Genomic DNA, 14225 nt, shown 5'->3' with positions numbered 1-14225 from the left:
GCTGAGGGGAGTGGGGTGCCCCTGCAGCCTCTTCTGGAGGAGACCCCATCTGCAGGGAAAGTGCTTCCCCCAGGAGCCCCTCAGGCTGTGGGCGTACCCTCCCACCCCGCTCTGGCACAGCCAGCTCCTCCCGCACCCCCAGCCCCGGTGCCTTCCACTGAATGCTCCTGCTCCCAGCTCTTCCCTCCCCTCCCTGGTCCATGTCCCTCAGGAATGGGGACCCAGGAGAAGCTGCCTAGGGCTAAACCTCCTCCCAGACCCTCTGCGCCCCCTCCTTTGCACCCTGCATTCCCCGTTCCCAATAACCAGTCCACACAGAGTGCCAAGTGTTTATTTTTTCCTTCTCCGCCGAGGAGGCTGGAAATGGTAGACCCCACAGTGAGTGGCAGGAGGAGGCGGGATCTGTGTCCCGGGGTCTGAGATTCTGAAACCATTCTGTTCCATCTTCCCTCAGCTCCTCCCAATGCCTCTGCCTGTTCTTCCTTTCTTCCAAATCCCCAGTAGAGACGCTGGGAGCGGGGTAGGGGTGGGGTGCAGGTGGAGATCTGCTGGGGTCAGGGCTCCTAGCCGGTGATGTTCCCCGTCATCTCGCAGGCCCAGCGCTGCACCTGCAGGCAGAAATCGTCGTTCCAGCGCCCATCATCCCGGACTTCGGCACAGTCTTCATTTCCGCCCTCCTCGTGCCCCTGCCAGTTGTTTGGTTCGCCAAAGGCCCAGTTCCTAGGAATGCAGGACAGAGCTCAGACTGACCACCCCATCCCAGCAATCGTCACCCACCTCACAAAAGCACAGCCTTGCCCAGCCGTGTGGCTCTAAGGTTGAGCATTGACCTATGAACCAGAAGGTCACGGTCTGATTCCCGGTCAGGGCACATGCCCGGGTTGCAGGCTGGGTCCCCAGTGTGGAATTTGCAGGAGGCAGCTGATCAGTGATTCTCATCATTGACGTTTCTATCTCTCCCTTTTCCTTCCTCTCTGAAATAAAAAATAAAAAAGTACAGCCTCGGACAGTTCAGGGAACATAAAGGAGCAGGTGGGAGTCTGGAGGGGAGAGGGTTGGGGATTTGGTCCCTAAGGATGGGTGGGGCGGGGAGGTGACACTTACCTGTAGCTGTTCCCATAGTCTGTGCCGTCCACCCACTTCCAGGAGCCATCGCTCTCAGTGAGTCCTATCCAGGTGTGAAAGGGGCTCGAGTGCTGTGCAATGAATCTCTGGAAAACAGGTGGAATGGAGTGTCTAGATCAGTGATGGCGAACCTGTTGAGCTCAGCGTGTCAGCATTTTTTATATATATATATATATTTTATTGATTTTTTACAGAGAAGAAGGGAGAGAGAGATAGAGAGCTAGAAACATCGATGGGAGAGAAACATCGATCAGCCGCCTCCTGCACATCTCCCACTGGGGATGTGCCCGCAACCCAGGCACATGCCCTTGACCGGAATCGAACCTGGGACCCTTCAGTCCACAGGCCGACGCTCTATCCACTGAGCCAAACCGGTTTCGGCAGCTCGTCAGCATTTTGAAAAACCCTGACTTAACTCTGGTGCGTGTCACATATAGAAATTTTTTGATATTTGCAACCATAGTAAAACAAAGACTTATATTTTTGATATTTATTTTATATATTTAAATGCCATTTAACAAAGAAAAATCAACCAAAAAAAATGAGTTCGCGTGTCACCCATGCTGCATGCTTCATGGGTATTATTTTATCTAGCCCTCAGAAGCCCTCTCATGCTTCTGATGTAAGGACCTCGCGGTGGCTGGGAGAGCCCCCTAAGTCAATGCAGTGCTGTTTGTGACGCCCCCACTTCATCCTCAACCCCTGGCTGCTACCCCAACGCGAGTCCTCTCCTTGTCTTCTGCCCACAACCTCAAACTCGGGATCCTGACTCTGGCCCACGGAGCCATCAGTGTCACCCGCCCCTCAGAGGCTTCTGCCCCGCTCCTGCTTCTGTGTAGCTGTCATCTCCAGAGGTTCACCGGGTCCTGGGGCTTCCAATTGGACCCACTGCCCAGAGCCCCAGATGGCGCCGCAGGTCTCACCTGCCCACTGCCGCCACCACACCACAACCCAAGCACCATCGTTCACGGGGAAGAGCCAGCCTGTTAGAATAGGCGGGGCCGTTGTTTCAGGAGCATCTTCGTGGTAACATTTGCTGAGTCTTTACTATGTGACGGGAATCCTGCCCTCTCTGCTCCTTTCACCCAGCTGCCCGCCACATCCCAGGCTGGCACACAGCGAGAAGGGCTCTCAGTGCCCCTGCGCTCTGCACCCGAGTCCGGCCTTTAATTAGTTGGTCTTTGCGTTCTGTCTCCTGACCTGCTCCTCACCCCCTGCTCACCTGGCTCCTGCCCCTTTGCCCGAGCTCCTGGCTGTAACCTTCCACCTCTGAGATCAGTGGCTGCTCCACTATGAACCGCCCAGCGTTCTGCCAGCCTGCTGCTTCTGGACTCTTCCCCAGGTTAAAAAAATTTTTTAAAGTGGCCCTAGCTGGTTTGGCTCAGTTCATAGAGCATCTGCCTGCGGACTGAAGGGTCTCAGGTTCAATTCAGTCAAGGGCACATGCCCAGGTTGCAGGCTGGATCCCCAGCAGAGGGTGTGCAGCAGGCAACTGGTCAATGATTTTCTCTCATCATTTATGTTTCTATCTCTCTCTCCTTCTCCCTCTCTGAAATCAATAAAAATATTTTAAAATAATAATAATAAAAACACCTGGCCGGTGTGGGTCAGTGGTTGAGCAATGACCTATGAACCAGGAGATCACAGTTCAATTCCAAGTCAGGGCACATGTCTAGGATGTGGGCACGATCCCCAGTGTGGGGTGTGCAGGAGGAAGCCAATCAATGATTCTCTCTCATCATTGATGTTTCTGTCTCTCTCTACCTCTTTTTTCCTCTCTGAAATCAATACATATATCCTATATAATAAAAGCCTAATATGCTAAGTGTCCGGTCATCCAGTCGGCCATTCAACCAATCGAAGTGTAATATGCTAATAATATGCTAAGGCCACTCAACTGCTTGCTATGACATGCACTGACCACCAGGGGGCAGACACTCCCACCAGTAGGTTAGCTTGCTTCTGGGGTCCGGCCGTTTGGGACTGAGCGAGACAGGCTGGACATGCCCTGGAGCCTGCCCACGGTCCCTCCAGCTGGTCAACCTCCCGCATCCCTCCCCAGCCCCGATTTGTGCACCTGTGGGGTCCCTTGGCCTGGCCTGTGCTCTCTCACAATCTAGGACCCTTTAGATTGGAGGATGTTGGAGAACCGGTTTCAGCCTGTTGGCAGAACAACCTGTTTCTATAACGTGCACTAACCACCAGGCAGCAGACACTCCATGCAGGAGCTGCCTCCTGGTGGTCCGTGCACTCCCACAGGGGGAGCGCTACTCAGCCAGAAGCTGATGCACCGCTGGCAAGTGCATCAGTGGTGACAGGAGCCTCTTCAGCCTCCACGGCAGCGCTAAGGATGTCCGACTGACGGCTTAGGCCCAATCCCTGATGCACTTAAGCCATCAGTCAGACATCCCCTGAGGGCCCTGGACTGTGAGAGGGCACAGGATGGGCTGAGGGACACCCCCCCAAGTGCATGAATTTCATGCACTGGGCCTCTAGTATTTTTATAATAATAATAAAGCGCTGATCCAGCCACCCAGGGTTCGCATTCCAGAGGCGCCTCCTGCTGGGGAGGTGCGGCCTCACCTGCTCCTCTCTGGAGTTGATGACCACCAGGTGGGCGTTCTCCAGCTGGCAGTACTTCTCGGCCTCGGGCCAGGTCAATCCAGAGCGAGAAAACCAGTAGCAGCTGCCTTCATACTCCAGCCAGTTAACCGGGCAGCATTCCGTGCCTGCAGGACGAGTGGGCAGGGAGGTGAGGTCCCGCTGGAGGGGCAGGCGCACTGGGCCTGGAGGCTCCCTTCCCTACCGTTGCTTCGCAGGAAGGCCATCTGACAGGACAGGATGCGCACGTCAGCTGGGAAGTGCTTCAGGTGAAAGAGCAAGGTGGTGTGATCTAGGGGACGGAGCAACAGGCCCGGGTGTGGGCAGTGCAGGCGCCCCATCTACCAGCGTCCCACACAGGACACACACACACTCACACTCATATGCACAACACACACACTGCACCCCACACACACACTCACACACATACACACACACACTCACACTCACATGCACCACAACACATACACACTCACATCCATACTATTATGTACAACACACACACACTCACACTCATACACACAACGCACACACACAACAACACACACACATCACTTACACCACACCCCACACGTACACTCACACACCACACACCAAGGGGGGCGGGGCTCTCAGACCTGCTCTCAGCTCCAGCTGCTGTTTCTCCAGCTTGGCTTCCAGAGATGTCACTTTGTCACCTGTGCTGCCTCCTGAGAAAGAGGAAAGCTGAGCGGGTTTCCTCCATTCCGCCTCCTTCCATCCTCCATGCTCACCCCCTGGAGCACCAGCCACCATCGCCTTCACCTGGGTCACCGGCTCTGCCCCCCGGGCTCCCTGCGCTGCCCGGTCTCCCTGCGGCTTTCTGAGGAACAAACCTGCTCAGGCCGCTCCCCTGCCTGAATCCTTTCCCTAGGTCCCCACATTCTCAAAAGAAAGCCTCACTGTATTAACACAGCTTCTTCCGTGGCCTGGCCCTGCCCACCTCCTTGGCAGATTCGTTCTCTCTACCTGGCACTAAGCCCCCTCCTCTTCACCTGCCTACCCATCCTTCAGGCTCCCTCAGCCCAGGGATCCGCTGGGGTATCCGCCCACACACCTCAGACACGCCCCTTTGCGGACCCAGCACCGGGCACCCACCTCGGAGTCCAGCCTGTGCTGCTAAGGGGGTGCCTCAACTAGCCCCCCACTGGCCCTCCCGGCTGGGGAGCGCTCTCACCATGGAAGCTGAGTGTCCGGATCTCGGCAAGGGTGCTGGCGGAGAAGTTGCTGAAAGCGTCTTTTAGGGCCCAAAACTCCCTTTGCATCTGTGCTCCTTGTCAGGAGAGAGAGGGCACTGGGCAAAGTGGAGGGGACTGTGCGCCAGGTGACAGCCTCATCACTGTCATTGCACCGTCCCCCCCACCTCCCCTCATCGTCCCAGCACTGCTCCTTACTGCCTCCAAGTCTTCCCCTGCTGTAGCTCTCACTGCCCCAGCACTGCCCCCAGCACTGCCCCCAGCACTGCCCCCAACACTGCCCCCAGCACTGCCCCCCAGCACTGCCCCCAGCACTGCCCCCAGCACTGCCCCCAACACTGCCCCCAGCACTGCCCCAGCACTGCCCCCAGCACTGCCCCCAGCACTGCCCCAGCACTGCCCCCAGCACTGTCCCCAGCACTGTCCCCAGCACTGCCCCCAACACTGCCCCCAGCACTGCCCCCAGCACTGCCCCAGCACTGCCCCCAGCACTGCCCCCAGCACTGTCCCCAGCACTGTCCCAGCACTGCCCCCAGCACTGCCCCCAGCACTGCCCCCAGCACTGTCCCCAGCACTGTCCCAGCACTGCCCCCAGCACTGCCCCCAGCACTGCCCCCAACACTGCCCCCAGCACTGCCCCCAGCACTGTCCCCAGCACTGCCCCCAACACTGCCCCCAACACTGCCCCCAACACTGCCCCCAGCACTGCCCCCAGCACTGTCCCCAACACTGCCCCCAGCACTGCCCCAGCACTGTCCCCAGCACTGCCCCCAGCACTGCCCCCAGCACTGCCCCCAACACTGTCCCCAGCACTGCCCCCAGCACTGCCCCCAGCACTGCCCCCAGCACTGTCCCAACACTGCCCCCAGCACTGCCCCCAACACTGCCCCCAGCACTGCCCCCAGCACTGCCCCCAACACTGCCCCCAGCACTGCCCCCAGCACTGCCCCCAGCACTGCCCCCAACACTGCCCCCAGCACTGCCCCCAACACTGCCCCCAGCACTGCCCCCAGCACTGTCCCCAACACTGCCCCCAGCACTGCCCCAGCACTGTCCCCAGCACTGCCCCCAGCACTGCCCCCAGCACTGCCCCCAGCACTGCCTCCAACACTGTCCCAGCACTGCCCCCAGCACTGCCCCCAGCACTGTCCCCAGCACTGCCCCCAGCACTGCCCCCAGCACTGCCTCCAACACTGTCCCAGCACTGCCCCCAGCACTGCCCCCAGCACTGCCCCCAGCACTGTCCCCAACACTGTCCCAACACTGCCCCCAGCACTGCCCCCAGCACTGCCCCCAGCACTGCCCCCAACACTGCCCCCAGCACTGCCCCCAACACTGTCCCAGCACTGTCCCCAGCACTGCCCCCAGCACTGCCCCCAACACTGTCCCAGCACTGCCCCCAGCACTGCCCCCAGCACTGTCCCCAACACTGCCCCCAGCACTGTCCCCAGCACTGCCCCAGCACTGTCCCCAGCACTGCCCCCAGCACTGCCCCCAACACTGTCCCAGCACTGCCCCCAGCACTGCCCCCAGCACTGTCCCCAACACTGCCCGTATCTCCTCCCATCACAGCCCATCCCACCAGCCTCTGCGATCCTCACTCTGAGTCCCGATCACGCAGACAGCCACCAGCAGCAGGACGTTGAAGCCCAGGACCAGCAGGCTGAGCCAGAAGCTGGAGCAGAGAGTCCGCAGCAGAAGGGGCTGGGGAGGGGGCGCTCCTGCGAGGGAAAGGGTGTCAGGAGGAGGTCTGTCCAGAGCCCACCTAATGGGAGCATCCAGGGGAGCAGAAGTCTCAGGAAGCACAGCCCAGGTGGGTGGGAAAACTATGGGCTTTGACCCTAGCGTTTCAGCATTGCACACGCATGCATTTGCACACTGGCACCCATATGAACACATGCATATGCTCACACCTACAAGTGCATGCAACATACCTGCGCATGACACCGATAGTCACATCATCGGTGTGTAAAGGCCCAATCTCAGACCCGGGGACCTAGGGAACAGGCCCTGTGTTCTTAAGATCCATGCCTGGGCTCCTCACGCAAGTCTAAAACCGGAACCACCACCACCCAGTTCCCCCGGGATGTTCAGTCCTGGTCATCCCACCACAAGCCACTCCCCACGGGCTGCTGTCCAAGTCCCCTCCTCTCATCTCCCACCCCTAGAGCCTCCCCTCCCACGTCTCTGCCCTTCCACCCCAGAAACCCTGTTCCTTCACTGTGAACTCTCCCCCTTCGCCCTCAGTCATCTCACAGAGACCTCTCCCTCCCTTTAGTCAAGCTGAATCCTGAAAACACTCACACACACATACACACACACACACGTTTTTCATTTCACTCTCACACTCATGACTGATACTCCTTGGCTCGGCCTCTGACTGCTCGCTCTAATACTGTCCATTTAGTGGGCCCTTGTCCTATTCCCAGCCTGACCTACGGCCTATAAAACCTCAACTCTGGGTCGGCTCAACCATCTGTCTCCGCACCTCTGTCCGGACAGCAGACCACCCATGGCTGAGTCCCACTGTGCCACCAACCAGCTCTGAGATCAGAGGCAAGTCATTCAACCTCTTGGCGCCTCAGTTTCCTTGTGTCCACTTACCCAACAGTCAAACTCATAGGAACAGGGTGGGATGGTGGTTGCCAGGGGCTGGGGATGGGAAATCGGGAATTGCTGCTCAGCGGGTGTAAAGCTACGATCACACAAGACCTGTGCGTTCTAGAGATCGGCTTACAACACCGAGCCTCGTTAACAAGCAGTGTTGCGCACTTTAAATTTTGTTGAAAGGGTCGATCCCATTACGTGTTCTTACCACAATAGAAAAAAAGTGGGTAAGAGCAGCAGCTACCTGATTGGGTTGTTCTGAGCATGAAATGGGTTTAATCGTGTGACGTGCTGCTCAGGCAAGTTGGAAAATAAAAGAAAGGGTCTGCCTTATGGAACAATAGGACTAGATGGGCCCTCCTCCCAGAGACACCAAAACAGGAAACAGCTACTATAAGAAACAACCACTTGCAAGGGACTGGCCTTCAAGCAACACAGAGCAATGGTCCCCGGGAGACAGGAGGCCAACAAGAGGAGGCCTATGAGTGTCCCCGCCTCGTGCTGGGGGAAGCTTTCAGACCACGGGGCAGAGGAGGGCAACCCAAGCAGAGCCCAGCAGACTCCCCCAGTTGAGGAGATGGGGCCAAGAGTCTAAGGAGACATCACAGGACAAAGTATCAGGGGAGAGAGCTGCACAGAGAAGTCCAGAGATCTGTATGGTGTTCCCTTCAAGCCATCGGCAGTAAACAAAACCACCAAGACCAGACAAAAACAATCTGCAAGGATTAGGGGGCAGTGCCTGGCACTCACACAGGGCCAGGAACAGTGCCTGCTCCCACCAGCCGGACTGGGAAACATAACCTACAAGGCACTGGGTAGCGGACCCGAGAAGCCCTTGCCCCGACATGCTCAGACCCACCTGACAAGTCATAAACGCAGCACCCAGAAGGACCAGATGATCCAAGTCACTTAACTACATCCCGGAATAAAGCTCAAGAGTATTTAGAGGAGCCGGAACCGGTTTGGCTCAGCGGATAGAGCGTCGGCCTGTGGACTGAAGGGTCCCGGGTTCAATTCCGGTCAAGGGCATGTACCTTGGTTTCGGGCACATCCCCAGTGGGGAGTGTGCAGGAGGCGGCTGGTCGATGTTTCTCTCTCATCAATGTTTCTAACTCTCTATCTCTCTCCTTTCCTCTCTGTAAAAACTCAATAAAATATATTTTAAAAAAAAAAGAGTATTTAGAGGAATACAAATATATCCAGCACACAAGAGGCAGAATCACAATGTCTGGCGTCCAACCAAAGATTCCTAGACATTCAAAGAAGCAAGAAAACACATTTTGTAACAAGAAGGATAATACATCTATCAAAACTTACCCAGAACTGACACAGGTGTTAGAATTAGCAGACAGGACACTAAAACAGATATTGTAACTGTGCTCCATATGTTCAAAAAGTTAAGTATCAAGGAGGATATTTAAAAGGCCCACGTTGAACTTCTAGACATGAAAACTACAGTCTACAAGATAAAAAATACACTGGGTGGAATTAATGGAAGATTAGACATACATAAGGAAAGATTTGTAAACTTTAAGACACAGCATTAAAACTATATAAAAAGAAACACCGAGAGAAAAAAATAATTTTTTAAAAATGGAAATAGCATCAGGGAACTGTGGGCCCACCAGTAGATGCAGAATTGGAGTCCTTGAGGGAAGGGGGAGGGGGGCGAGGCAGACACTGGCCAAAGTGTTTCCAAATTTGCTGAAAACAGGCATACAAGGGGCTTGGACATGGGAGAGGATGGCGGGCAGGCAGGAGGCCGACGCCAGCTCCCCTGCCCACGGACGCTTGCACCACCTCAGCGGTGCCCTGCAGTGTCTCCATCGGGCCTGTGGGGTGAGCTCCTTCTCCCATGAAACCCCAAACCTCTGGCCTGTCTCCAAACCACCTGCTTACACGCTGAACCCTCCACCTTCGGGAGATTCAACAATATCCCAAATCATTGTGAGTGTTCACGGCATACCAGGTGTCACGTGGGCACTGACAACGCAGAGGGAGTGAGGCAGATGAGGCCTCCGCCTACTGCCCACCTTCAGTAGACATGCCCGTGCCTCCTGCCGCTCCTGCCCTGCCCAGCTCCCCCAGCCACAGCAGCAGCCTCCACAGTCCGCCAGCCTCAGAAATGAGGGGGCTCTCCTCCCAGCCCAGGCTAACCAGATCCTCTCCCTGAGCTCCAAGCCCCAGCGCCCCCACCACCACCACCCCGTCTCCACAGAGCCTCACTCCATCACCACTCACCTGACACCCCCTCCCCACCCCTGGCTCCAGCCCTTCAGCCTAGAATGCCTCGGGTCTCTTTGCCTTAAGCCCATTTCCAAGACATGGGCCTTCCATCAAGATCTGCCAGAGAAAGATTTGGGGGGATGGAGGGGGGTGTTGGGGGGAGTGGGAATGTTCCAGAATATCTCTGTGTCCATTGCCCCACCTACCCATCCCCACACCCTCCCGCATACACAGACGCTCTCCTGGCTGAATGGGATTTCCCTGCACACAGCACTCGTCAGAAGGAAGAGGGGAGGAAGTCATCTCCAGCTCCCACTTACTCCCTCACCTCTGGGCACACACCCTTTCCTGGGGTCCTGAGGGTGGAGAGGAAGGTGAGGTCAGGGAGTAAACAGAGGTGTGGGCACCACACACCTACACGCATGGCGGGGCCTGGGGCCTGCCCACGGAGTGAATGACAGAGACTCAGAGAGACAGAGCAGTCGGGAGCGGGGGGTGAAGCAGAGCCCAGACACTGGGTACTTGCCTTTCCAAAATGCATCCTCTCTCCCGGGACTGCGTCCACGAGGGCCTGGCCCCTCGCCCCTGCCCAGCTGGTGGTCATTTTCCTCGGGGTCCAGCTGCTGGATGTCTTGGAAGTCCTTCTCCATGCTGGGTCCAGGGCCGAGCTGCACCTGGGGTTGAGTCAAGGCTGCTCTTAGGGCTGGGGCTCAGTTCGGGGCTGATGTTGGTGCTGAGATGCTAACTCAGGTGCAGGCTGGTGATGGGGTTGGAAGTAGGGTGAGAGTAGATCGAGGAGATGGCTTGGGTTGGGTCTGAGGTTGGAGGTGAGTTTGGGGACAGCCAGTCCTGTCCCCTCTCAGATGATTGCTTAGGCCAGTCATGGCGAGCCTTTTGAGCTCGGCGTGTCAGATTTTGAAAAACCCTAACTTAACTCTGGTGCCGTGTCACATAGAGAAATTTTTTGATATTTGCAACCATAGTAAGACAAAGACTTATATTTTTGGTATTTATTTTACATATTTAAATGCCATTTAACAAAGAAAAATCAACCAAAAAAATGAGTTCGCGTGTCACCTCTGACACGCGTGCCATAGGTTCGCCATCACTGGCTTAGGCGGTGGCATGGCCATGGAGGAGCCTTCCCTCCACACACTCATCTTCCCATCCGGTCCCCACTGCCCCTCAACCACAGTCTCCTAAATACCAAACATCCCCAGTCCCACCTGCCTCCCCGACATTGGTTACCTGCTAAAGGTGTGGAGGGCTTTCTCCCGGTCCCTCAGGCAGCCCAGGCCCCGAGGCTAAGGAGGAGCTGGAGCCAGGAGAAGGGGGGCAGGTGCTGCTGGCAGGACAGAGGAGGGGAGGGGGCTGGTCCAGGTGAGGGCCCTGAGCCGTGTGTCTGAATGTCCAAGTGGCTGTAACCTGGCATCTCCTGACCCCGGGACTTTGGACAGTAAACAAGCGGACATGGAGTTGGGAGGCAGGCGAAGCGTGGTGGGGGCTGGGGCAGGACTGTCTCTGTCTTTCTAGAGAAAGGGTCTCCTGGCTGCCCCCCTCACCCCTACAAGTCGGTCACCTCGAACCTCATTGCACAGTTTGGAAGGGAGGCCTGGCCAGGAGGGTGCAAGTGCAGTTCAGGGTTTCCCCTCGTCCCACCCCCTTTCACTTCCTGCCTCTGAACTTCCCAGAATTGTTGGTGTCTCCAAACACCCTGACCAGGATCAGAGGGGCCGGTTCCCTGTTCTTGCCCAATCTGGCATCGGAGCCCTGGCCCAGCTTCCCCGGCTCGGCCCAGGCTCCCCTGCGCTGGGCTGACGAGCTTCCCCCCACTGGGGACTGACACCCTGGAGAACTGGATGTGCGGGACGGGGCGGGGCGGGGTGGGGGGGGAGAGGTGTTAGGGGCAGAAAGAGAATATTGGGGACCAGCTTCAATAATAAGAAATACGAATCACGCTCTGTTAACCAGGATGGTTCTGTTCTGCTTAGAGAAAGCGCATTCTAAGCTGGCTGGGAGTTGCACGCCCTGGGACATGGGAGCTAACATCGGAACGCAGTCCATCCTCCTGTCCGAGAACTGCCTTTCATTATGGAAGGATTTACAGCCTCGTGGCTAGTCCCAGAGGCACCTGCTCTTTACAACCCCCTCCCCCATTGCCTGTAACCTGGTCCCAGGGAACCTGGAGGCACCCGCCCTCTGCGAACCCACTCCAGCCCACATGGCTTGAAACCTGTGATGATTATCCGTGCCTACCTCCCCGCGCCTGCAATTCCTACTCCCCCAGGTCATCTTTGTCCTTCCACCGTAAGCAGCTGGCTTATGGGGGGCTGCAGAGCAGATTTTTGTGGGTGACCTGCTGCTCTCCCATGCTGCCGGCAGGATTGGGATAGACGCTCATGTACGATTCAACCCTGTCTCTGCTGAATTGGCTCAAGTAGCAACAGGCAGCCCGGACCCCTTGGTTGCCGGGTTACAGAGGGAGGACTGGGCAGAAGGCAGCGCTCCTGGGGCAGGAGGTGTGCCACCCCAGGGAGCCCCTTGCATGGCCCTGGCAACACAAACCTTTGCCCTCACCCCCAGCCAGTTTCTCAGGTAACTCTCACCACACAGCACCCAGGGGAGAAAATTACCACAAAAATTAACCTCGAGGGAGGGAAATGGGAAGCAAAGCAGGAAAAGCAGGGGGTGGGGGGAGGCAGAGCATAAGAGAGGAGTCTTCACAGTCCTATGAGGAAGGTGGGCTCCGTGGACCGAGGAACGTGAGTAATCGCTGCCCTCACACTAACAATAGTCTGGGGAAGAAAACGCAGTTTCATGCCTGACTTTCAGACCCTCACCTACTTGGGCTGCTCATGAAGTAGCCCGCGGCGCCCTGGTGCTGAAAAGGGGCGGAGACAGAGGCCTGTGCTTTCCTTCTGTCTGTCTCTGTGTGTTTTTAATTGACATTTAACATTGTGTTGTTTCAGCTGTACCGCCTGTGCATTTTTTGTGGTAACTTCCCGACACACGTGGGAAGTGGCCACTGAATTCAATATCATGACTTTTCTACGAAGCCACCAAGGCAGTGGTGGCTGCTCTGCTGTGGGACCGTCGCCCACAGTAAGAGATGGGTTCTACCACGTGATCCAGGACACACTCACAAGCACCTGCCCCCGCGTGCACGTTCGTAGGTTTCACTGGTTTCTGAATCCCTAGTGCCTGGCATATAGGAGGTGCTCAATAGGTACTTATTGAATGAACACGTGATTGAATGAATGAACTTGTAGATATACTATTGACATGAAAGTTTCATAAAACAATGCTTACCTTACTACTTGCATTCTATTTCTTTTCTTAACAGTCTTTATGATCTTTTTAAAAATATTTTTTATTGATTTTAGGAAGAGAGGAAGGGAGAGAGAGAAAGAGAAACATCGATCGGTTGCCTCCCATATGCACCCTGTCAGGGATTGAACCTGCAACCGGGGCATGTGCCCTGCCCAGGAACTGAAATGGCCACCTTCTGGGGCATGGCATGACGCTCAACCAACTGAGCCACACCGGCCAGAACTGCTTGCATTCTATTTCATGACCAACTAAATTGAGTTTCCTGATCCATTCATCAGTCACCAAAGTTTGAAAACACTGTCATGAAGCCGTGCTTTTGGCAAGGACGTGGTTTCCGTTCTGAGATACAAGCAAGAGCTCAGCAAATAGATTATCAGCTGCATGTCCAGAGTCACCGACTGCCATCCAGGGATAGAGGGAGCCTCACTGGCCACCCACCTAGACTGAATAGATTCCAAGTTTCAAGGTACAACCCCCCCTCCTGGCACTAGCGAGGTAGGACAGAACACTATCTGAAAGTCAACATTTTAATTTACCAACATTTGACATATACTTAGACTATTTCTTACGTTTCCACATTGACTCATTACTTTTATGTTAGGGTTTTTCTGATTTGGGTTATAAAGTTCCATTTTATGTGGTTGATTTTGGTTTTGGCTGGGGGGAGGTTGTGTACCTAAGGCACAGAAAGTGAGGTGAGTCAATTTCTGAGTTCACAACACCCAGCTTCCTCTGCGGTCTGAGCAAGACCTTTCTCTTGTTTTATTACCTTCCCCCCGCACCCCAATTCCTCCACTCTCCACAGGCAGCCCAAGTGGTGTGTGTACATATACGGCAGTCTCCAAAGATGGCAGCCATCACCTTCTCCCTTCACTGTGTGTGCAAGTCACACTACCCATCCCTGGTAGAGTCCATTCCCCTCGCCTTGAGTCCAGGCTGACAGTGTGACTTGCTTTGACCAATAGAAAGTGCTTGAAGTCACACTCTGCCTAGCCCAGGGGTGGGCAAACTTTTTGACTCGAGGGCCACAATGGGTTCTTAAACTGGACCGGAGGGCCGGAACAAAAGCATGGATGGAGTGTTTGTGTGAACTAATATAAATTCAAAGTAAACATCATTCCA

At 55.8% G+C, this 14225-nt stretch overlaps 1 protein-coding gene across 1 annotated transcript; it reads right to left on the bottom strand.

Annotated features, from left to right (window-relative positions):
- Positions 1–363: 363 nt before the first annotated feature.
- Positions 364–10423, bottom strand: ASGR2 (asialoglycoprotein receptor 2; the record flags this gene model as incomplete). The annotated part of the gene is made up of 8 exons (XM_081110175.1): positions 364–720; positions 1105–1211; positions 3709–3854; positions 3932–4018; positions 4344–4415; positions 4922–5017; positions 6542–6661; positions 10300–10423. 8 exons carry the CDS (start codon positions 10421–10423, stop codon positions 564–566), a joined length of 909 nt encoding a protein of 302 aa, XP_080966301.1. The 3' UTR covers positions 364–563.
- Between the last annotated feature and the right edge of the window lie 3802 nt (positions 10424–14225).

This window comes from Myotis nattereri (assembly GCF_964212035.1).
Source record: "Myotis nattereri genome assembly, chromosome: 16".
NCBI classification, from domain to species: Eukaryota; Metazoa; Chordata; class Mammalia; order Chiroptera; family Vespertilionidae; genus Myotis; species Myotis nattereri.
Note: the sequence above shows the minus strand (reverse complement) of the source record. Positions and strands in the feature narration are given on the sequence as shown.